We start from the raw sequence: 22,386 nt of genomic DNA, 5'->3' as shown, positions 1-22,386 counted from the left end.
CTCCAATGGGCGCCCATGCAGGGCAGACGTCCAGGGACGGCGAATGACGGAACTGGGGGCTCTCCCCAGCTCCCTCGGGCCCCAGGGGAAAAGAGGGACCGATCTCAGAGGAGTCTGCCCCCCTCCCGTCAACCCCCCCCCCCGAGGTCCCAGCGGGGTTCGCGAAGCCAAGCGGGCGCCCCGTCCGCTGGCCTGACAAGAGGGAGGGTCGGGGGCAGGGGCCGGGGGATGCAGACCGTCCAGCGCCAGCATGGAGGGGAAGTCCTTGCAGCTGGAGACGCCCGTGGAGTCGGTAACGCATGTCTTCCACAGGTTGGCCCAAAAGGTGGCGGTGGTGATGACCGTGCCGTCGTTGGTGGATACCTTCCAGTAGTCGGTGGGCACCGTGGAAGACACCAGCAGCCAGCCCGAGATAGAGACCGTGAAAGCGATGATCTCCAAGGCGGTGCTCGCCATGCCGCCCGCTGCAGCCGCGCTAGCGCTCGCGCTCCGCTCCCACTCAGCCGGGACCCACTCAGCCGGGAGTGCGGGAACACGGGCTCCGCCCCGCCGCCCCGCCCCGCCCGGCCCCGCCCCGCTCCGCGGAGACCCGCCGTTCGGGGGGCGCGCAGCGATCGGAGGGCGCGCAGCGATCGGAGGGCGCGCAGCGATCGGAGGGCGCGCAGCGATCGGAGGGCGCGCAGCGATCGGAGGGCGCGCAGCGATCGGAGGGCGCGCAGCGATCGGAGGGCGCGCAGCGATCGGAGGGCGCGCAGCGATCGGAGGGCGCGCAGCGATCGGAGGGCGCGCAGCGATCGGAGGGCGCGCAGCGATCGGAGGGCGCGCAGCGATCGGAGGGCGCGCAGCGATCGGAGGGCGCGCAGCGATCGGAGGGCGCGCAGCGATCGGAGGGCGCGCCCTCGGAGGCAGAGCGCTCTCCCCGCGCTTTTAGAGATGGCTGCCAAGCTTGTCTCCGGCCAGGTGCTCGGCGCCCCAGGTGGAGAGGAGCGCAGGTCTGCGCCCCGCTCCTCCCCCCGCCCCCGCATCCCGGGGGCCGAGGGACCGCGGAGAAGGGCTCTCCTGTTGGACAGACTGGCAGCCGGATGTGGACAACCTGTTGCGTCCCACCTCCCCCCACCCCTTCCCAGACCTTCCCACGGCAAACAGCTTGGCTTCCAGAGTACCTTGTAAAAGCAGAGCAGAAAAAGCCTTTTGTGTGTCCTGCAAGCCCTGGGCCTGGTAACGCGCAGCCTCTAGAGGGTTTCTTGTCACACTTGTTGGGTGACCCTGTGCTGCTTGTCAGGAAGGGATTATTATGGCCGATCTGGGCTCGAAATCAGCCTTGCTCTAAAATTCTTCGGTTCTTTTTGGCCCTGTAGGATATGGAAAGCCATTGTGAAGAGGTGCTTGGCACAGACCTAAATTCAAGATTGCCTCAGGTGGCGTGGCAAGCACAGGCTCCATCGGGGACTTCATTGCCGTCCCGAGCTTCCGTGCTCCAGCCACAATGCTGGTCTGTTGATACCAGTGCACTCACCACACACAGGACATGTATCTAAGACATCTTCCTTATGGGACCCTTCCAGCTCCCAGGTCTGAGGCTATTCTATGAATTGATGGTTCTGTCACAGTGGAAACGGCTCTATATCTTGTTTTTTCCACCTCCACCTTTCATGCCTAATTGAAAAGTTTAATTTATTCCTTCATTGCTGTCTCAAGGTATGCATGCATAAAGATCAGGGTGTACTTTCGGCTCCTGAGGTCACGAATCTGGGCATAAATGAGAGAACAAAGACACTGGCTTTACTATGGGGTTATTATTTATCTATTTAAGGCTCTTGGTATGAGCTTTCAGGAGTCACTTCTTGCCAAAAGTAACCAAAGGTCTAAAACCTATAAATAAGTCCACTATAATAAAGCTAGTCGCTAACCCTCTGTTTCACAATCTTTGTGCAGGAACACTTTGGCTCTTTGTGAAGAATTTCTCAATTCCCTTTTGTCACTTTTTTTTTTTTTTAACCAAATGGATACAGAATGAAATTTGAGGAGAAGAGAGGAGGTTGGACCACAGAACCATCAAAACAGCTTTGGAAGGACCGCTGAGGACCGCTAGGACAAGCTCGCACTAAACACGATTATCTTTTCTAGAGATAATATTTAGTTCATGCTCTAACCTTCAGAGTCATGGGTTCAGTGTGTGGCAAAGCGTGTGTTATGGTTTGCTTTGGTTTTGACAGCCTTTTAGAAAGTTTTTTTCTTCATATTGAACCCAAACCTATCTCTCCTTAATTTCCACCTAAATGCCGTAATCTCCACGGAGACAACACAGGGTAAATCCAACTCTGGCTGTGCAGCAGCCCCTGGGAGGTGGGTGCGTGTGTGCTTGCCTTGTGTAAGTGGGAATAAGGGTGAAGATGGTTTGCCTGGTGGGATGGAGAACTGGTCACACCACTGTATTGCTCTTGGTCCCAACTTGCCTTAGTGTCTCCTGTTAGGGTCACCAGTGGGTCAAACTTACAGTTTGGGAAGTACCTACCTAACCTCAATCTTCTCATCTCCCCTGCTATTCAGAACAGTCACCTTTGAGTCCTGACTACAAAGTATCCTCGACTCTTTTGTATGGTTTGCCTTTTTAAAGTGCTTTTATCATCTGGTTTCTTGCCCTCCAGCATATTTCCACAATTATTTCTATGCCGTATTCCTTTCTAAGCAATCTACCTTTTTCTGATCCATTTTATTATTCAGAAAACACAAAAAGTCACGAACCAAGGCATTCCCTGTAGAGTTTATTAAATTAAAAATTTTACAAATTTTGGTTTTGTACTTTATTTCCTGGCCTTATTTGACAGTCTCTTTGTTTGCTTGTGTCTTCCTCATGGTAGTTACTCACTAAAATTGGTGATTCTTTTTGTTTTTATAAGATAAAATGCTTACCTATTTTTGGCACACAAAAAAAGTATAGTATTGCAACCTTGAAGACACAAGAGTTACTAATTTATCAATAGGTAGGCTATAAATTTCATGATTTAATACCAAAGGCAGGCACATTATTAGTTAAAAGAAGGAACTATGAAGAATGGTTTGGTGTTTTAGATCAGTTCCCAAGAGTTATTTAACAGATAATGTAGCTCTGTCTGTTGTACTTAAAAAATCCACAAACCCAGCTCACCATTGCAACATAGCTTCCAGAGGAAACAAATCCTGAATTCTAACTTGAATTTCCAAGAAAGCACATCCCTCCCCCGACCTCCCCACAGATCAAATCCTTTAAGCCAGAGCCTCTACCAGTGGCTCTAGTGGTGATCTCTCCGAGGTTTCTGGTTTATAGTCAGGTTGGGAACCACGGCTCTGACTGTTGGAGATACACGTCTAACTTGGTAAAACAGATGGTGTGTATTAGAGAGAGAAAGGATATTAACCTCTTAGTTGAATACTTTGAAAACAAATATTCTTTTGCTGTAGAGATTGTAATGCACCGTTTTAACTTTAAAGGAGTTGAAAATATCACCAGCAACCCATCAATTAAGACCTGGGTGGCAGCACTATTAGTTCCTTTGCCAGTTCAAACAGACTAGGGTCGTCATGCCTGTGGACTTGATTAATTTTCTACCTTTATCCTTTGTTCATTCTATGAGGCTGGACAACCCAAAACACTTTTTCTTCCCTGGCATGTACTGCATATTTATTTTAAAGAGTTATACTTTAGACACAACAAGCGCCTGACCAAATTATGGAAAACATTAACTTTCTCTAATACCTAAAGAATATTATGGAATGAATCAGCCATTTATTTTTTCAATATCTTATATCTTGAGCTTTTCAAAACCAGCTTAGTCAGAAGAAACATAAAGATAGTACAGACTACCACATAATTTAATGTAAGAATGTCCAGGAAATGAATGGACCGAATAAAGATTTTTAAAAGAAGTAATGGATAAATGACCCATTTCACTTTAAGATTATAGAGTTCCAAATAACCTTTGCAGTTAATCTGCAAACCGATCGACAGAATACATTTCATCAGATAAATGCTTCTTTATTTTCTTTAGGATTCAGTTCAATGAATTTTTTATTTAACTATTCATAACAAACTATTCTTAACTTCAATATAAAAGTGAATGCAGCTAGAAAGTTACTTCTCCAAATTATTCAAAGTAACAATTTAATTAACAATAATTTGGTCTTTATAAAAACACCTGTAGATTTCTTCCTATATGAAAACTAATATATCTCCAAATTAATAAATTTGGCATGAATACATGTAACATCCTGAGCTAAATGCTGGGCCTTTCTTTGAGACCTAAGCCACTGGGATTAGCACTGGAAGTTATTTCTTTGGAGTTATTATGCTTATTAAAGAAAAATTGAGGGTTCCCCCACCCCAGCGGTTATTCAATAGGAGTGAAACCAGTTTAGCCAACTGAGCAGGAGATTTGCAGAAATTCTTTACTTGAGATTCAACTCATTTGCCAAACAACACAGGTGTGCCTTTCAACAGCTCAAGGATTTTCTAAGCATAAAATTTGGTTTCAGTATACATTAGCTCCTTCCTAGTAGCATGCATCTAATCAGCTGGGAAGAAACTGAAGTCATGATAAATGCAGCATTAGCTAAAAAAAACAAACAAAAAAAAAAAAAAACTGCCCAGGAGCCAAATATAGTTACACCACGTCAGAGAAGACTTTAATACCGATACTGAGATAGTAAAATAGCATATCTGTGTTCTTTTTCCTTCCATTTCCCTAACACCCTTAGTTTATCTTAATGCTCTACACTAATTCTATGATATTTGTAATCTACTTAGAATGAAAGCCACACAGTGATAGGTGTAGTTCTGAGAATGAACACTCATACTTATTATTGCATCACTGATCATATATATGTCTGTCTACATGTATATTTTTTTGCAAATTATAAGAAAACAAACAGTGCCTTATTTTGCTACTTTGGTACCCTTTGAGGCTGTACTGCATCGGAATATTTCAATGAGCCTATTACAAGTGGGTGCCATATATCTTGTGGGTTTGTTTTTTATGCATCCATTTAAAACACACTCATTCTCAATTCCGAGGTGTCTTAGGGCCTTCGAGATTCCTCCGGAGCCCCTGAACAGGTAAGGTTTGGGCCCCAGCAGCTCAGAGTTATCTTGGTGAACACCTTTCCAGCCTGGAATGACTCTCACTCTGAGATGCTGGAACCTTCAGGGCTTGCAGATGGTTGGTTATATTTGGCTGGTCAATAAACATCTTACGAATATTAATTCATCCTACCCAGGTTGGGTAGCATATAAATCTGTGTTCCGGGCAAGTTTTATTGATCTGAGTTGCAGCTTCCTCATTTCTAAAATGAAGGAGTTATTTTGGATGGTCTCCAAGAACACTTTGAACTCTGAAAGTCTCTGAGTCTATGATTCCTAATGAGCTCGCCCAATCACAGACTAAATCAACAAGGAGAGAAGGGAGGCAAGAGTTTTCTCACTGCTTTCCTTTCTACCCACTTCCTGACATTACCTCCCTAGCTATATTTAAAGGGGGTGGATGATGGAGAGGAGGAGTAATGTGGCACTGAGAAAAGAAGATGGGTGGGCACTGAGGAAAAGTGGAGGATTGTTTGGGGGAGGGAAGTGCATGAGGATAATGTTCTTACAATCTCTATTGACAGTGTCATCTTCAATTGTCAATTTTATCAGAAACGTGATATAGCACGGTAGTTCAATTCACGTAGGAAGCAGGGTGATATAGGGGACAGAGGGCAGATGAGGGAACTGATAAGATGGATAAAATTCTAGCTCTGAATGGCCTTAGGCGGGTCACCTAATTGTTCGGCTATGTTCTTCAACTATAAAATAGGAATAAATAATAGCTTCTTTCGAAGTTATTGTGAGGATGAGAGACAATGTATATAAAGGACCTGGAACATGGTAGATATTCAATTTTTTAAATGTGTATTATTCAGTTCATTCATGCTCTTTCATTTCCTTGCCTCCCTTTGAAGTGATAAAGTCACATTTTTCCTAAAAGTGGTATTAGTCAGAGTTAGTCTGACATGTAGTAAGTAAACAAGAATGGGCTATATTTCAAATCTTAACGTCAAAAAACAGGAAGTGTTTATAGAGTGCCAACAAAGAAGAGGTAGGTGCTGAGAGCAGAGGGTGAGAAAACAGGGAGCAAAAGCAAGCTTTGTGTGTGTGTGTGTGTGTGTGTGTGTGTGTGTGTGAGTGAGAGAGAGAGAGAGAGAGAGAGAGAGAGAGAGAGCAGTCCAAAGGAAGTGTGACAAAAGTGAGAAAACTAGAAGGTAGGTAATGTAAAAGGTGGACAACTACAAGATAGAATAAGGGTAATGGAAAACTGCAAGGAGAAAGGAAGGGATTTTAAAAGAAAGAGATGGGAAGGAGGCAGGGACCTGCTAAAGAGTGGAGAGGAGGAGTAAGGTGGCACTGAGAAAGGAAGATGGGTGGGCACTGAGGAGAAGTGGAGGATGGTTTTCACAGCCCTCACCTCTCTACATTACTGTGGGTAAAGGTGAGAAACAGCACTTTCTAGTGCCTGTTACAAATGAAGAGACTTTCCCCTCTCCCTGGTCCTCAGAAGAGAGCTAGTGAGCGGTTTCTTTATTTAAAAGTACTCAGAAGTCCCATGTTTACCATTTGGCTCACTTCATGGGAAAAATTATTGGAAGTTTAAAATGAAATTTTTATGAGTCAAGAATGCAAGTTCTTCCAGAAACATACCCATAAGCAAATACTTGTGAGGTTGTTGTTGTTGTTTTTCCAAATGTAGGCTTTCTTCTATTTTTTTAATCTAATAAAAACGTATACTGTACCTTTTGTATACCAGTCTCATTCCAAGTACTTAACTCATTTAATAACAGCCATACAAAGAAGGTGGTATTTTCATTCCCTTTGTACAGATTCTCATCTGTACACCCAAACCACAGAGAGATGGGAAAACTTGTTCTAGAAGGAGGTGGGGTTTAACAACGTAGCCCCCTTAGTTCTAGAGTCTTTGTAATAAATTGCTTCCAACCAAGACAACTCTGTAGTTTGTGTAGAGTATTCAGTTACTATCCACTGAGTATATGAACCTACACACCCACAAAAAACGAATTGAAGCAATTCCAGATCATTTGTATTTATCTTTATAATGCAGAAGAATGGCTTTTATAATCAGATTTGAACAGGGTACCTAATTTCCTTATTTAATTTCATTGTTTGATTAGATCTTGCAATAGGTGAATTGAAGTTCAGTAATATTCTGTTTAACAATGTTCTGGGCAAGGCTGATTCATTATACCACAGTTTGTGTTTAGAACATTTATCTTAAAATGTGTGTGTGTTTGTGTAGATGTATGTACGTATGTATACATGTCTGTATACACACATATGTATACACACATTAGACTAGTACACAGTTCGTTGGAGTACTTTGTTAACTCTGTCTTTTCCATACGCTCAGCCAGTTAGAAAATAATGAGCACCCCCCCTTCTCCCTGCTTATCCTGAGTTGGGGGTGTTCTGCGGTCTGTGTTGTGTACCGTGCTAGGCCTGCCTTCCTTATGTTTATTTTGTTTTCTGATGAAGTTTGACCCATATTCGCTGACAAAATGTATGGTACAATCAAACAAAGGAAAAGTGTCTCATTCATGTGTTCAAATGCAATGGCTGGTTGTTTCTGGAATGACCATACTGCCTGGTGTGTCCACAGCAGTGCAGGATGATTCTTGTTTTTTCATATCCTTAGAAACACACTTGTTTTTATCTGACTATATAATTGTCATATTACTACTTTAAACCCAAATTTGTCCATTTCCAAAGTTCATCTCCTTATGTTTAAATGATATCTTAGTCATCCATGTTTTGAAGACATTCAAAAATATGTGTTTAAAGATAAAAAATACAAATACCCAAAAGTTTCAGATGTTACTGTATCCAAAGTTAAAAGGTCATTATCCAAACATTTTGGGGTCCGTTGCTGTTTGTTGTTCTTTGTTGACCTCCTCTTACCCAATTATGACACACACACACCAAGCGCAAAGGAATAGAGGCTAAGAGATAAAAATAAAGGGAGAATAAGAGTGACATATAATAAAAGAGAATGTTTTCTCTAATTGTTAAAACATTGATTGGAAGTGAAGCTGATAAGCGTAGGAGATGATGAAGGGGATTTTTAATATGAGTTTGTGTGTATGTGTGGAGTGAGGGGGGAGGCAGGACATTGACCAACTTCTGCTTCGTTGGGTTGCTTTAGCCATCTCGATAGATAGATAGATAGATAGATAGATAGATAGATAGATAGATATCTGAAAACTATATCTATACACATCTGAGCACTGGATATTTAATACATCTAAAGAGCCATAATTAGTCCTGAGTTTGGGGAGATGAGGAAAAGGCAGAATACAATGACTGAATTAAGCATGAAGATCATATCAGCAGGACCAATCTCTTCTTTGATTTTTTCCTTTAAAACTAAATTGCTCAAGTGTTGGAAAAGAAGTTTGTGACCAGAATCTCCTCATCACCAAATATTATGTGATGATTGCTAGGTGTGCCAAAAAGGCAAGTTTTCTTGCCCACTGATTTTTGTCTCCATTTCCTTTACAGTATCTTTAAAGGCAACCTCAGCTGTCATGGAACTTGATGGGGATGCCTTTAAGGAAATGATTGAGAAAACAGAGTTGATCAGAGACTATTGAACATCCCTGAAGCTGGGAAGAATGACCAATTATTATGAGAATAGTGACCTGAAAAAACTTCAGCCAGGCAGGGGTTTTGATTTCTGGTAATTCAAAGAGATTGGGGAAGCCAGTGTAAGAGGGTGGGATTTATTGCCATGAGATGCTAAAAAAGCCCATTTAGTTCACTCAGTTTTTCCTTCCATTTCAAGAACAGCATTATTCATTTATTACAATTCAAAATACATTTATTGGGTGCCTATCATGCTGCAGGCATCCTTCCACACTTTGTTGATATGGTAAACAAAACAGACAGAATCTCTGCCCTGATACAGCTTACATTCTACTGGTGGAGACAAGAACAAGGTAAGAAGAAGATTTAGCGTATCAGACAATATACACTAAGATGAGAGAATAATCACATTTTAGGACCTCCTGCAGGTCTACAAGGTGCCTTTGAGTCAATTCAAAAAAGATGCCCCGTCATCTGTGTGGCTGCAATCCCACAGCTTGGACAGCAGAGTGTGGGCACAGGAGCCCCTGCCATATGCAGCCAAGCCCCGAAACTACTTCATCATCACTGTCTTCCCCATGTTTCATCATGTGGTTAAAGCCTATAAGGAAATAGCTCAGAGGCAGCTTTTCCATCTACGTTTATGTCTATTTGACTTTTACTGAAATATATACACTTAGTTTGATGCTGTTTAAAAACAATATGGCACACATGTTTTATAGTTCTAGAATATTAGAATTAGAAAGACTTCAAAAATTATTTAATTCATCATTTTACAGAGGAGGAAACTGGAATCCACAAGTAACTTCTTTTTTTAAAAAATATATTTTTATTGATTTCAGAGAGGAAGGAAAAGGGAGAGAAATAGAAACATCAATGATGAAAGAAAATCATTGATCGGCTGCCTCCTACATGCCCTTCCACCCCCACCCCCACCCCCCGGGGATTGAGCCTACAACCCAGGCATGTGCCCTGACCTGGAATCAAACCATGACCTCCTGGTTCATAGGTCAATGCTCAACCACTGAGCCATGCAGGCCTGGCCTCAATGACTTCTTAATGTATACTAATTTACTAAGTGTATGTTGAAGTATGGTACCAATTGGAATAATATTTTGTGTATGTTATTCTTTAAAAGTGTATGAATTTGAAAAATTCTTCGAGCTGAGTGCTGAAGAAAAATTTGAATTATAAGCAAGGTTTAAATATTTAAAAGTGAAAATTATCACTTTCATGCAGGTTCTTCTCAATGCCATGTTTTTTCCAATGAAATATTAATAAGTATATTTCTAGGAGGTTTTCGTTTCAGGTAAATGCAGAGTCATCTGTATAAATGGCTTTTGAAGAGTAACATCAAAAGAAAGGAAATAATGTTTGCTGATAATAGGGTAGACAGATAACTGGCACACCTCTTTTTGTGGTTCAAAGCAATTGTTGTTTCTATGTTTGATTTAGGGTTTGTAGAAAGAATTACTGAAAAGACCTAAAAAACAAAGTTGATGTCATGTTTTGCCTGTGATTATTATAATGCCACACCTCTAGGATTTGGAACATAAAGCTTTCTGACAAACAAATATGCCCTAAGTCAACTACTTCCCCAACATACAATTCACCCACATATGTAATCCTACAGAGTTATGCAATGTTTTGTTTTCCAATCAAAACATGATATGAAGATTATATTTTATTTTTTTTGACATGGTAAATGAAGAAGCCAATAAAATTTGGTTAAGCAACCTGAATGATTTTCTGTTTGTTAGTTTCTAGAGTTTATATACTGGAAAGGAGGAAAGCAAATATAAGTCATTATTTTATGTTAATTTCCAAATATGAAATGAATTAAAGCATAGATGTTACAAAACTGAATAATTATGAGCATTGATAAGTAGTTGTTGGATTCAATTGTATTAATCAAAAAGGATAAATGATAAAATATTGAATGGAGTATTAAGCATAAACTCTCAAAGTCCATTTGTAAATATCTAAGTTTTAGTTACTCTTCCAAGTAAATAACCTTTTTAAATGAAGTAAAGTCATATATTTTCAAATTATAATTTTGCAACAAATATGGGGCCTTGTTTTATACTTCAAATGATCAAGTTAATCCTCAAATAATTATTCCTTTGGTCTTTGACAACCCACTATATTATACATTATAAATAATATATTTATCACGAAAGAATTTTTCTACAGATGGTTTGCAATCACACAATGTGAATTTAGGAAAATGCAATATGTTTTTTCATTTGTTTATTTTTCTCTGTTTGTAAACAGAGTTGACCTCTAGCATAGTAGTGCACTTTTATTGCATTTTGTAATACTGAGCTTCACAGATGTTGTGTTCTTTACGAATTGAAGGCAAGACCCTCCACCAGCAAAGATTATATGATTTGCTTTACTACCATGGTCTGAAACCAAACCTGCGATATTTCTGACATATGCCTGCACTGATAATCTACCAGGAATAGCTACATGGTAAATTTGATCACAGATTAGGCTCACCAGTTTCTTGTATCCTTTTTCCTAACAGTGAATTACTTTTGACTTTCATGATGCTTGTATTTCACTGGTTTAAGAAAAACCAAGCTCAGTTCTAAGTAGTATGCACCACCTCAATCCTACTTACTTAAAATAGCACCTCTCTTTTTTTCTCACCACCTCAAAAGCTCCGGTTGACTCTCAAACTCAGGACACAATACTTCTCAAAAGGGTGGATTTTAGACTTCCCCATATATACTAATGTTCACTTTACCTAATCAATGGACAAATGTGAATGTGGCTCCTTACTGATTATGACTTCTGTTTTACTATGGTTATGACTGTGACTCTGACTTTAACTATAACATTTTTTATTTATTTACTGAGTGTAGCATACACATTTCCAGTGCAATGTTTTATTTCTGGTAAATAGAGACAAAGAGGAACCACATCTGTGACTACATTTCAAAATCACATTGACTTTTGAAGTACATACATTCATATTCTGAATAAAATAATCTTTATTAAACACAAAATAATGGAGTTTAAATGCCACCCTGCTCTAATTCCTATTGTGTTAAAGTAATGAACATAGCATACCACTTTTAAATATGAAAATATAAGGTCAATACAGCATTGGACGGTGTGTGTGTGTGTGTGTTTATTGTTACCCTTGAGTGCAACGTAAAGAAGTAGCACTGGACTGCCCTTTAAAGGACCTGGCAACAGATACATGGAAAGGTGCTGAACCTCACTGGCAATTAGGGAAATGAAAATCAAAATCACAATGAGATACCTCCTCACATCTATTAGAAGGGCTATTATCACCAAGACAAGTAATCACAAATGTTGGAGATGTTTTGGAGAAAAGGGGACCCTCAGTCACTGCTGGTGGGAATGTTAACTGGTACAGCCACTATGGAAAACAATATGGAGGCTCCTCAAAGTATTAATAATAGAGTTACCATGTGTCCCAGCAACCCCTCTTCTGGGTATCTACCTGAAACTTTCAAAATATTTATTTGTAAAGATACATTACCCCTATGTTCATTGGAGCATTAATCACAGTGGCCAAGACATGGAAACAACAGAAGTGTCCTTCAATAGATGACTGTATATGGAAGATGTGATACACACACACACACACACACACACACACACACACACACCCATACATACATACAATGGAATACTATTCAACCATAAGAAAAGGTGAAATACTGCCATTTGTGACAAGATGGATGGATCTTGAGAATATCATGCTAAGTCCAACAGAAAAAGTCAAGCACCATATGATTTCACTCATATGTGGGATATAGAGCTGAAAGCAACAGATGAACAAACAAAAACTCATAGACACAGATAACAACATGGTGGTTACCATTGGGAAAGGAGGGTGGGGAGGAGGTAGTAAAAGGTAAAGGGGGTCAAACATTTGGTGACAGAAGGAGATTTGACTTTGGGTGGTAAACACATAATAAAATATACTGTTGATATATTATAGAATTGTACACTTAAAGTCTATATGATTTTATTAACCAACTAGAGGCCCAGTGCATGAATTCATGCATGGGTGGGGTCTGGCCAGGCGGGCCCCAATTGGCGGATTGGAGCTGGGCCTGTTGGGAGGAGGAGATGGTGGGAGGTTGGCCGGCCGGCCCACCCAGATTGGGGCCTGATCTGGGCCAGGATGGCTGGGGGGAGGGTCCTTGGGCGATTGGCCGGGGGGCCCACCCCTGATTGGGGTGGGGGGCTGATTGGGGGCACGGCCGGCCATGAGGAGGGGCTGTGGGCAGTGGGCCGGCAGTCCCCTCTCCCGAATGGGGCTGAGGGAGGGGCCGTGGGAGGTTGGCCTGCCAGTCCCACCCCTGATTGGTGTGGGGGAGGGGGAAGACCAGGGGCGGAGCTGGCTGGGGGGAGGGGCTGAAGGCCAATGGGGTGGGGGGGCCATCAGGGGCGGGGACAGCTGGGGGAAGGGGCCACAGGCAGTTGGCTGGCCAGCCCTGGCCCTGATCGAGGTTGTGGGGGCCCATCTGGGGAGTTGCCAGCCAGGGGGAGGGACTGTGGGCCTATCGGTGTGGTGGGCCCATGGGGGCAGGGCTGGCTGGGAGGAAGGGCTGCAGGAGGATGGATGCACCCTATTGGGGTGGGAGGGGTGGTCAGGGGTAGGGCCGACTGGGGGGAGGGGCCATGGGAGGTTGGCCAGCTGGCCCCACTCCCTGATCAGGCCGGTTCACTGGCTGCAGTGGGCGTCATAGTGACTGGTTGTTCTGGTCGTTCTGGCTTTTCATTTATATATATATCACCCCAATAAATTTAGTAAAAAAATGCAAATAAACGAACAAATAAATAAACAAATAAAGGACCTAGCATCCTGTACTGGTGCTGTCACTACTTTGTTAATTTATAATTACTTGGGTCTATTTTTCCCATCTGAAAAGTGAATGTTGAAGAGAGTCTAAAATTCTTCTTAGCTCTAACAATAGAGGGAGGAAATAAAAGTTCAGTAGGAGAATATTGTTTCCTTCTCCCCTTCAGACAGGGCTGACAGAGGAAAAACAAGAAGGAATGTGGAGACAAAGGCAAAGAGAAATAGGAGTGAAAGGAAGGCCCGCACACAGAGCAAAAGTGTTAAGCACATGATGGAGTCATTGTGCTAATATGGAACCAGCAGGAGAGTTAGAATCATCCAGAAATCTTTCTCTCCACTCCTGAGATCTACCCTTCAGTTCTCAATTTCATTCATCCTTACCTCCGCTGTCCACTCCCTCCTGGTTCTGTTCACTTGCTTATACTTGCCTCTTTCCATTGGAAGCAAAGAATAGCCACCTCAGCCTGACCATCTCAAATCCCTCCCATCCCCGACCAGTGTTAGAAAGGAAAGGCAGACCCAGAAACAAGGAGGTATGGATCAGACTGTCGGGCTTCAGAGGGAGGGTAAGGGAGGTGGGGGGGGGGGGGGTAAAGGGGAGAGATCAACCAAAGGACCTGTATGCATGCAGATGAGCCTAGCCAGTGGTTAAGGACAACAGGGGGGTGGGGGCATGCTTGGGGAGGAGTGTGGGATGGGAATGGGGGGATGAGGACAAATATGTGATACCTTAATCAATAAAGAAATTAAATAAATAAATAAATAAATAAATAAATAAATAAGAGAAAAAAAAAAAAAAAAAAGAAAGGAAAGGCAGAGAGAGTTTCAGCTCCAAGTGTGTACGTCCTAATTCCCTAAGCTCTATCCTAGGGCACTGCTGCCTCTGTTTATTTTCCTGGCTGGAATGAAGCAATTTGTAGAAGGTCCCACAGCAGGTTAATGATGAGCCAGATTTAGCATGCACAGCTGCTGGTTTCTCAGTGTGGGCCCTGGGCCACAGGGCCACGTGGCTGTTCCACATGCTGTTCCAAATCACACACTTGTCAACGGCAAGGAACTTCCTATGCCTACTGTGGTGGACAAGCTTTCTTAAGCAGGACACGTCCAGAAAACCTCAACGCCCAAATCTTGAAACTTTAAAAATACTACGTATCTCTTTCAGTTCTAAACAAAAAATTGTTGTAAGTATTAATCCGGTATTATCAGTGTCTATGTTCCAACAAACATGAGACTGTAATCGACTACTCAAGCTCTTAAGTTAGAGGTTTGATCATATTTTTACAGATAACAAAGGGAGTCACATCATTAGCCAGCATCTATTTTTTGTTTTATTTTTTTCTGATATTTTCAAAGGATTCCTATATGCCATTTGGTTCTTATCTAATTCAGACAAGCAATTAAAAAGTAGTGTTTTATAATTTAATATACATCCTGCTGCATTTCAGTTCAAAACAGTTCTTAAAGGTAAACATTTATTAAAGGATCAACATTATTCTTTGAAAGCTGGATAAGACCCCAAAGAATCACATTTATTTGAGCTCAAAATAAGGAGTATCTTCTAAGTTCCACAGCTTTTCTAAAAACAACAAACAAACAAAAAGGAATGTGCTAGTGTCCTCAGGACAAAATGCTGGAAAGGTAGTAAATATAGCTTCAATGACAAATAAAGCCATTTGCCAATTAGCTCTCATTGCCCATTTACCTTTATGGATTATTAATGCTCTTAAACAAGGCATCAGCTTTCTTTTAGCTGTACATTTCTAACTGGATCTTTCCTTTTGTCTTTATTATAAAGTCATATTCATTTTCTAAACAAATTGATTTCAGAATCCGAGTTTTACACCCCTGAATGTGTACCAACTGGAAAAGGGTCATTTCAAATAAAATATATTGAAGAATGCTCCATTTCCAAATGCCTCAATATAGATACAAAGTCTGAAGACAGATTCAAAATCCAATCCAATCCTACCACCAGCCTCCTCAGTCTTTCTTCCGTACTGTTGTAAGATGTACTTATGTCTTTGACTCCTGATATCCTCCACTGTCACCAGCTGTCCTCAAACATTTTTGGTGGCAGATGGGCCTGATCTCTATTGTTGGAGAGAAATAGAAAGGTTCAGAAATGTAACAAAAGTTCAGCATCATCAAACAAGTTGAGCATTTAAAAGTCGCCTTCTTGGTGGAGTCTACTGGAAATGGAATCTAAAGGGGTTAGAAGTGCTGCCATTAAGGGGTACAGCAGAACAAGGGAATTGGCCATGGCATGGGGCAGAGGAAGAGGAGGAGTCATGGGCCCCCAAAATCTAGAAAAGAAAATGTGATCCCGACTATGCTCTAGAGAAGACGAGATAAAATCTTACAGTCAGGAAAGGAGGCAGCTGGACTAGATGCAGTGTGAGAATTTCAAGGTGAACATATACATTGACACTGCAATTGGATGGCGTGTATGGCGAAGGCATGTTTTAGTCACAGGCAGTTCGTCAACCACATAAGCAGCGGAAGTATGAACTTCTTTGACATTCTTAAAATAATTTAGCAATGGATTATAGACTGTCATTAAATGAAAACTGAAAATAATGCTCAGTTATTGTTGTCATGCTAGTTCCCTATCAAAAACGTATGCGGATTTTGACAACGTCGTTTCAGACTGGTGCATTAGAGGGACTATGAATTTAGCCTTTGCCATCACTTAGTGCTATTTGTATGTTGCCCCTGAAGAATATGGCTAATCAATTAGCTAATAAAGTTTCAGTGATTCTCAACTCATGGTTGGTTACATTTTTAGGCTAGAAGACAAACAAAATGGTGTTTCTTTCCTCTGGGTTAAGTGTTCATTGTTACCACCCACCAGCAAATTACCAGGCAATTACGTATGATAGAGAAGCTGGGATTCGGAATGCAAGCCTGTTACAGAAGCAAGAATAAACTAATAAATGCATTGGTCCTGCAAATTTGTAAGTGCCATTTGTGGAGTGAGGTTGTGCCTTAATCTATACATTTGAAGTACAGAATTTGTTTAATGGATTTTTCCATTAAGTAAGGGATACCTACAGTACATCACTACCATTGAGAAAATGACTTCTTTGCATTTTCCTTCCATTTTCATAACTTGCATGTAGGAAGCACACCACCATGTAGGGACATCTTTGGTACACCATTCCCCAAAGAAAATGTACGCAAACCATGGAGAGGCTCAACCTAAAGAAATAGCTGAGACTGGAATTCATGTCATCCCCTCTATTCCCGTCACACTGCCTCTTGTATGTGAGAAGAGCCATATATAGACTGGGTATCTGAAATATGAACAATTTCACCCATGGCAAAAATAAACAAATGGTTAACTATTAATCGTTCTTTACACCATGGTAGAAAGGAAATACACTCTAAAATTAGAGGACTGTAAATAAACTGGCTCTTTTTTAGAAATCTATTTAATGTTTAATTTTTAAATTCCTATGTTAATTTGATTTGACTCCACAAAATAGAAAAATGTTAGCTTCGACTTATTTTTGTATGTTAGCAATAGTCTGGGTTTTCTTTGAAAATACCCTAAAGAAGCAAAAGGCTCTTAATTAGCACTCATACAGCAGGATTTAATTCATATTCACATGCCACTGGAATGACATTTCTGCATTAAATTACAGCAGCTGTGACATTTAAATACTAGTAGGAGCAAGAGAATTTGTGAAGTATAGGATTGTTCTATAGTTCATGAGAAATTTGCGCCCTCTTTTGGATAAAAATTGTTAAGACATCTAAACATGAACTTGAAAATGAAGTCAATGGCTTCAAAATAAATCCAGGTTTGTTTGAAAGACCATGGGAAGGGAGGAGACAGAACAGATGGAAGGGACATTACAAAGACAGGCCTAACAGGGCTGCAAGGTAAAGATTTGAGACTGCAAGACAAAAATGGCCATAAGAAGGACCCAGAATTAGGAATCCATAGTTGTATTTTAATCACAATGTGTTGAGAAATTTTGCCCAATGTTAAATTACAAAGTACTGTTTCTTAGGGCCAATATTCTCCAGAAAACAGTTGGTAAGCACTTATCTTCCTCTTGAGACTATAATTTTTGCATGGGTATGGACAAATTATCCCGTGGGTGATCTTCCTGCCTGGATGAAGCAGGTCTCAAGGATCTTGGGGGGCATTTTGAACTTTTTCTTCATTTCTTTTTCAGCCAAGTATCTTGAAGGAGTTGTCTATTATCACAATCTCTTTCCACCATCCCATCCACTTCTCAACCCACTGCAGTCTAGTTTCCTCCCTTTCTCTCTCCACTGGCACACCTCAGGCAAAGGTGGTAAGTGGCTTCGTGCTATCTGACTTACTGGACATTTCTTATTCCTTACCTTATTTGACCTCTGTACTTTTTGACACAGTTGCCCAGTTCCTCCTTTGTAAAACACTTTCTTCCTTTGCTTCCCATGACTCTATTCTCACTTCTATTTCTCTGCCTATTTCATTGTTCTTCTCTATCTCCTCTTTATGGGCTGGAATCCCCAGCATTCTGTGTTTGGCACTTGTCCTTTTTCACATTACACTCTTTCCTTGGGCAAACTGGTGGCCCCAAAATGGGATTTCTTGACCCAGTCCTTCTGCTTTTAGTCCCTAATGGTCATCTCCTTCTCTCGATGGCTCACAGATACTGCAAACTCAATTATGTCTACGATCAAACCTCTCATCCTCACCTCAGCTTCCCTCTGATTTCCTCCTCCCCCCTTTTTCCTTCTGTAATCTCTGCACTGATCTGTCAACCCACTTACACCCCCAAGCAAGTCATGATTCCATCCTGAGTCTTCTCAGACCGTTCGCTTCGCTGTATACTCTATATCACCCCCTCTGGTTGATTCTGTTCCTCAACTAGCTCCTCAGTCATTCTCACCTCTATGCCCACAACACTCTTCTTGATTCAGGCCCTCAACTCCTCTTCCAACAATGGTCACAATGGCCTCCTGACTGGCCTCCCTGCCTCTAACCTCACCCTTTCTGAACCATACACCATATGACTTCCCAGGTTATTTTCCTAGAAGGTAAGTCTGGTTGTGTCCCTTCCTTTTTTAAAGCCCTTTACTGGTTCTTCATCACTTATAGTGTGAAATCCATGTATTATCATAATGTACAAGATACCCCAGAATCTACTTCCCTCTCCAGCCACACCCAACTTTGCGACACTCTGCTGGGATCATACCAAAAACACTCCACAGTGTTTCTCTGCCCAGAATTTTTTCTTAATCAGCCTGGAGAATTTCTTTTCATTCACTTTTTAAACAAAACTCTTTCCTCGTCCAGCAGGCCCGGTCTGAGAGTTAATCTCCTATTCCTCTTGCATCCTTCTGTTGTTGCATCTAGTAAACAATTTGAGTTTACACCTATTTTTCTGCTAAAATGTGAGCTATTTGAGAGTAAACACAGATTCTTATTTATTTTCTTTGTGGTTGTTATGCTATAATCATATTGGCTACATTTTTTGAATGCCAGGAGAAAAAAACACAGAGGTTTGGAGATATTAAGTGAACTGTTCAAAGCCATATGCTCAGTTAGTGGCAGAGCTGTGATTTAATCCTGGGGTTTTACAGTTCAAAGCCTGTGCTCTTTTCAAAATAATACACAACAACTTAGAGATTTTCTGATAATATTGCTATTACTAATACTAATTATTATAACTATTATTGTGAATCAAGCATTGTACATGCTTTATATAATGATCAGTTTCTAAAATATTAAGAATTGATTTGGTTTTAATTCTTTAACAGTTTGATATAAATAGCTCTTTTAAAGCAATTACTAAGGACATTCATAGCTTTGACGGAAATATAGTGAAACTTAGCTGGACCAGATGACCCACAAGGTCCCTGCCAAGTTAAGATTCTAGGAATCTACACACCTTTTCCTTTTTTTGACTTAAAAAATATTTTTTTGAATTTATTTAATTAAGAAACTATTTTGGCAGTAGATTAATATGGTTATAACAATGTGGGTTTTTTTTTTCTTTCCCATTCAGAGAAAAACAACAACAAAATTTTTATGTTTTCCTATGTAACTGTCTATGTAACAGATGTTATGAATTGCTGGAGATATGATTGGAATTTAAAAGGAAATACTGTTTATTTGTCATTAAGTTCAAAATCTAGCAGAGGAGACACACATTACTCAAATGATCTCTCCGGTGATCATGTAATTATGTACTGAATCAAATCCTTTTGAATAAAGGATCACTGTACTCTGAAACGGAAAAAAAGGAACTGATCTGTGTTGTGCTATGGTTCAGGGAGAATGTCCCTGCGGAAATGGGCTGGGTTTAAGGCTTGATGAATGAGGTGGAATACTCGGCCCGGTGCAGGAGAAGAGACTTGCAGACAGAGCCAACAGTCTGCATAGGCACCTGAGGTGAGAGGAAGTCAAAGTCAGAGGAAGATCAGTGTGGAGGAAGGAATTGTGCTGGGGCTAGCTGGCCTTGAAGGCTCTGCTGAGGTTTGAGTATTTATCCTTCACCTGCATCGCCTGCTGGTAAGATCTAGGTCTTCCACTTCTCTGTGTCCCTCAGGGTATGCAGGTAGTTAATGCTCAATGAATACTTCTTAATGTATTGACCTAAGGGTTTTCTCTTCCATCTTATACCTCTACAATTACTGGAAGGCACTAAAAAATAGCAACCTGATTTATTTTTTCATTGGGTTAATAAATAAATTAGTCAATTATTTATTGCCAAATAGTCTCATCAGAAAGCAGTTCTCCAAAATAGTATTAAGAAGGTGGTCATCTAAAGATCACTGAAAGGCCAATTATTTCTCTTAAAAATGTACCTTCTTTTTTTCTCAATATTTTCTTATGAAAATGTATCAATATATAGCAATGTTGAAAGAATTTTTCAGTGAGCACCCATTGTTATGGATTAAATTGTGTTGTCCCCACCCCCTACCCCAAACTTATATGTTGAAACCTTAACCCTTAACGTGACCCGTAATGTATTTGGAAAAAGGACTTTTAGATGGTAATTGAAGTTAAATGAGGTCATAAAGGTAGACCTTAATTTGATAGAATAGGTGGTCTTATAAGAAAGAAAGAAAAAAAACAATCTCTCTCTGTGTCATGTGAGGACACAGTGAGAAGGCAGCAGTCAGCAACCCAAGGATAGAGTTCTCACCAGAGAATAATCATGCAGGCACCTGATGTTGGACTCTAGTCTCTAGAACTGGGAGAAAATAAACTGTGGTTGTTTAAGCCACCAGACTATGGTATTTTGTTATTGCTATAACAAAAGCTGAGTAATATACCTGTAATTCATATACTAGTACATCACCTCGATTCTACTATTAATATTTTACTTGCTTTTCTTTCTCTCTCAATCTCTCTCTCATCCCCTCCTCCTTTCTCTTTATCTGTCCTTCAGTCTATCTTATTTTTTTTGAAGACTTTTAGAATGAATTATAGGCTTCAATATAATTTCTTCTAAATACTTCAGCATGCATATCATTAGCTAGAGATTAATAGTTTTTCTTTTACATAAAATTTGTATATAATGAAATGCACACATCTTAAGTGTACCCTTATTGACTTTTGACAATGCATACATCTTTGTAAACGAAACAAACCCATATCAAGACACAGAATGTTACTATCTCTCCAAAAAGTTCCTTTATACCTCTTCCCAGTCAATTCCCACCCCAACCATTCTTCTTTTTTTTTCCACAGCAGATTAATTTTATCTGTTCTAGAACTTTATCTAAATCAACTAGTATGTACTCTTTTGTATAAAGCTTCTTTTATTCAGCATATTGTTAAGATTCATCCATGTTTTACATATATGAGTAGCTTATTTCTTTTCTCTCTCTCTCTTTCTTTTTTCTTTCTTCCTTTCTCTCTCTCTCTCTCTCTCTCTCTCTCTCTCTCTCTCTCTCTCTGTCTCTCTCTCTCTCTCTCCCTCCCTTACTCCTCCCTTCCTTCCTTTCTCCTGAGCAGTATTCTATTATCTGGAGGTACCACAGTTTCTTTCTTTTATTTTTTAGATGAATATTTAGGTTATTTCCAGTTTTGAGTTATTACAAATTAAGTTGCTATAAACATTCTTGCACTTCTTGCAAGTGTCTTTCTGTGAATATATGTTATCATGAATAAATATATAGGCTCAGAATTGTTGGGTTATACTGTCAGTGTATGTTTAGTTTTATAAGAAATTGCCTGACTCTTTTCCAAAGTATTGTACTAGTTCACATTCCCACTAACAATGTATGGGAATTCTAGCTGCTCTACATCTTTGCCAACATTTGATGTTCATTTCTATTTTAGCTATTTTAATGGGTTTGCAGTGGTATTTCATTGTGGTTTTAATTTTCATTTCCTTGATAACTAATGATGTTGAGCATGTCTTTGTGTGCTTATTACATTTTCAAATACTTATTTGTGAAGTGTCTGTGAAAAATCTTTTGTTCATTTTTTGTTGGGTTCCTTCTTTATTAATTTAGGAGTTTTTAAAATGTAGTCTAGATAGCAGTCATTTATCAGATACATATTTAGTTAAGTGTTCACTTTTAGTGTACACAGCTTGTGTATTTTCTTAAAGTCATCTTTTCATTAGCAGAAATTTTAAATTTTGATGAAGTCTAATATATAATATTTATATGCTACATATAAAATATATAATTTATATATTTCACCCTGTTTTTCTTATGGGTATTACTTTTTCTGACCTGTTTGAAATAATTTTGCCTATCTCAAAGTCATGAAGATGTGCTTCTATATTTTTCTCTAAAACGTTAGGGTATTAACTCTTCTATTTAAGCCTATAATCACCTCTAAAGTTGCTGTGTTTGGTGTGAGTTGGAGTCAAGGTTCATTTTCCATATGAGTTTCTAGCTATGTCAGCAC

At 40.2% G+C, this 22,386-nt stretch overlaps 1 protein-coding gene across 3 annotated transcripts in view; it reads right to left on the bottom strand.

Moving 5' to 3' along the window:
* The window catches only part of CLDN10 (claudin 10), a 117,783-nt gene that overhangs the window by 23,224 nt on the left and 72,173 nt on the right, over window positions 1–22,386 (bottom strand). Inside the window, exon 1 of one of the 3 annotated variants that reach the window (XM_054720251.1) lies at window positions 237–462. The exons of the other annotated variants lie outside the window; for them this stretch is intronic. Within the exon in view, the coding sequence (XP_054576226.1) occupies window positions 237–456 (220 nt within the window). The 5' untranslated portion in view covers window positions 457–462. Of the gene's footprint in view, window positions 1–236; window positions 463–22,386 lie in introns of those variants that run through there. 3 annotated transcript variants of the gene reach the window in all.

This window comes from Eptesicus fuscus, chromosome 8 (assembly GCF_027574615.1).
Source record: "Eptesicus fuscus isolate TK198812 chromosome 8, DD_ASM_mEF_20220401, whole genome shotgun sequence".
Taxonomy (NCBI): domain Eukaryota; kingdom Metazoa; phylum Chordata; class Mammalia; order Chiroptera; family Vespertilionidae; genus Eptesicus; species Eptesicus fuscus.
This window is presented reverse-complemented; position numbering and strand designations above follow the sequence as displayed.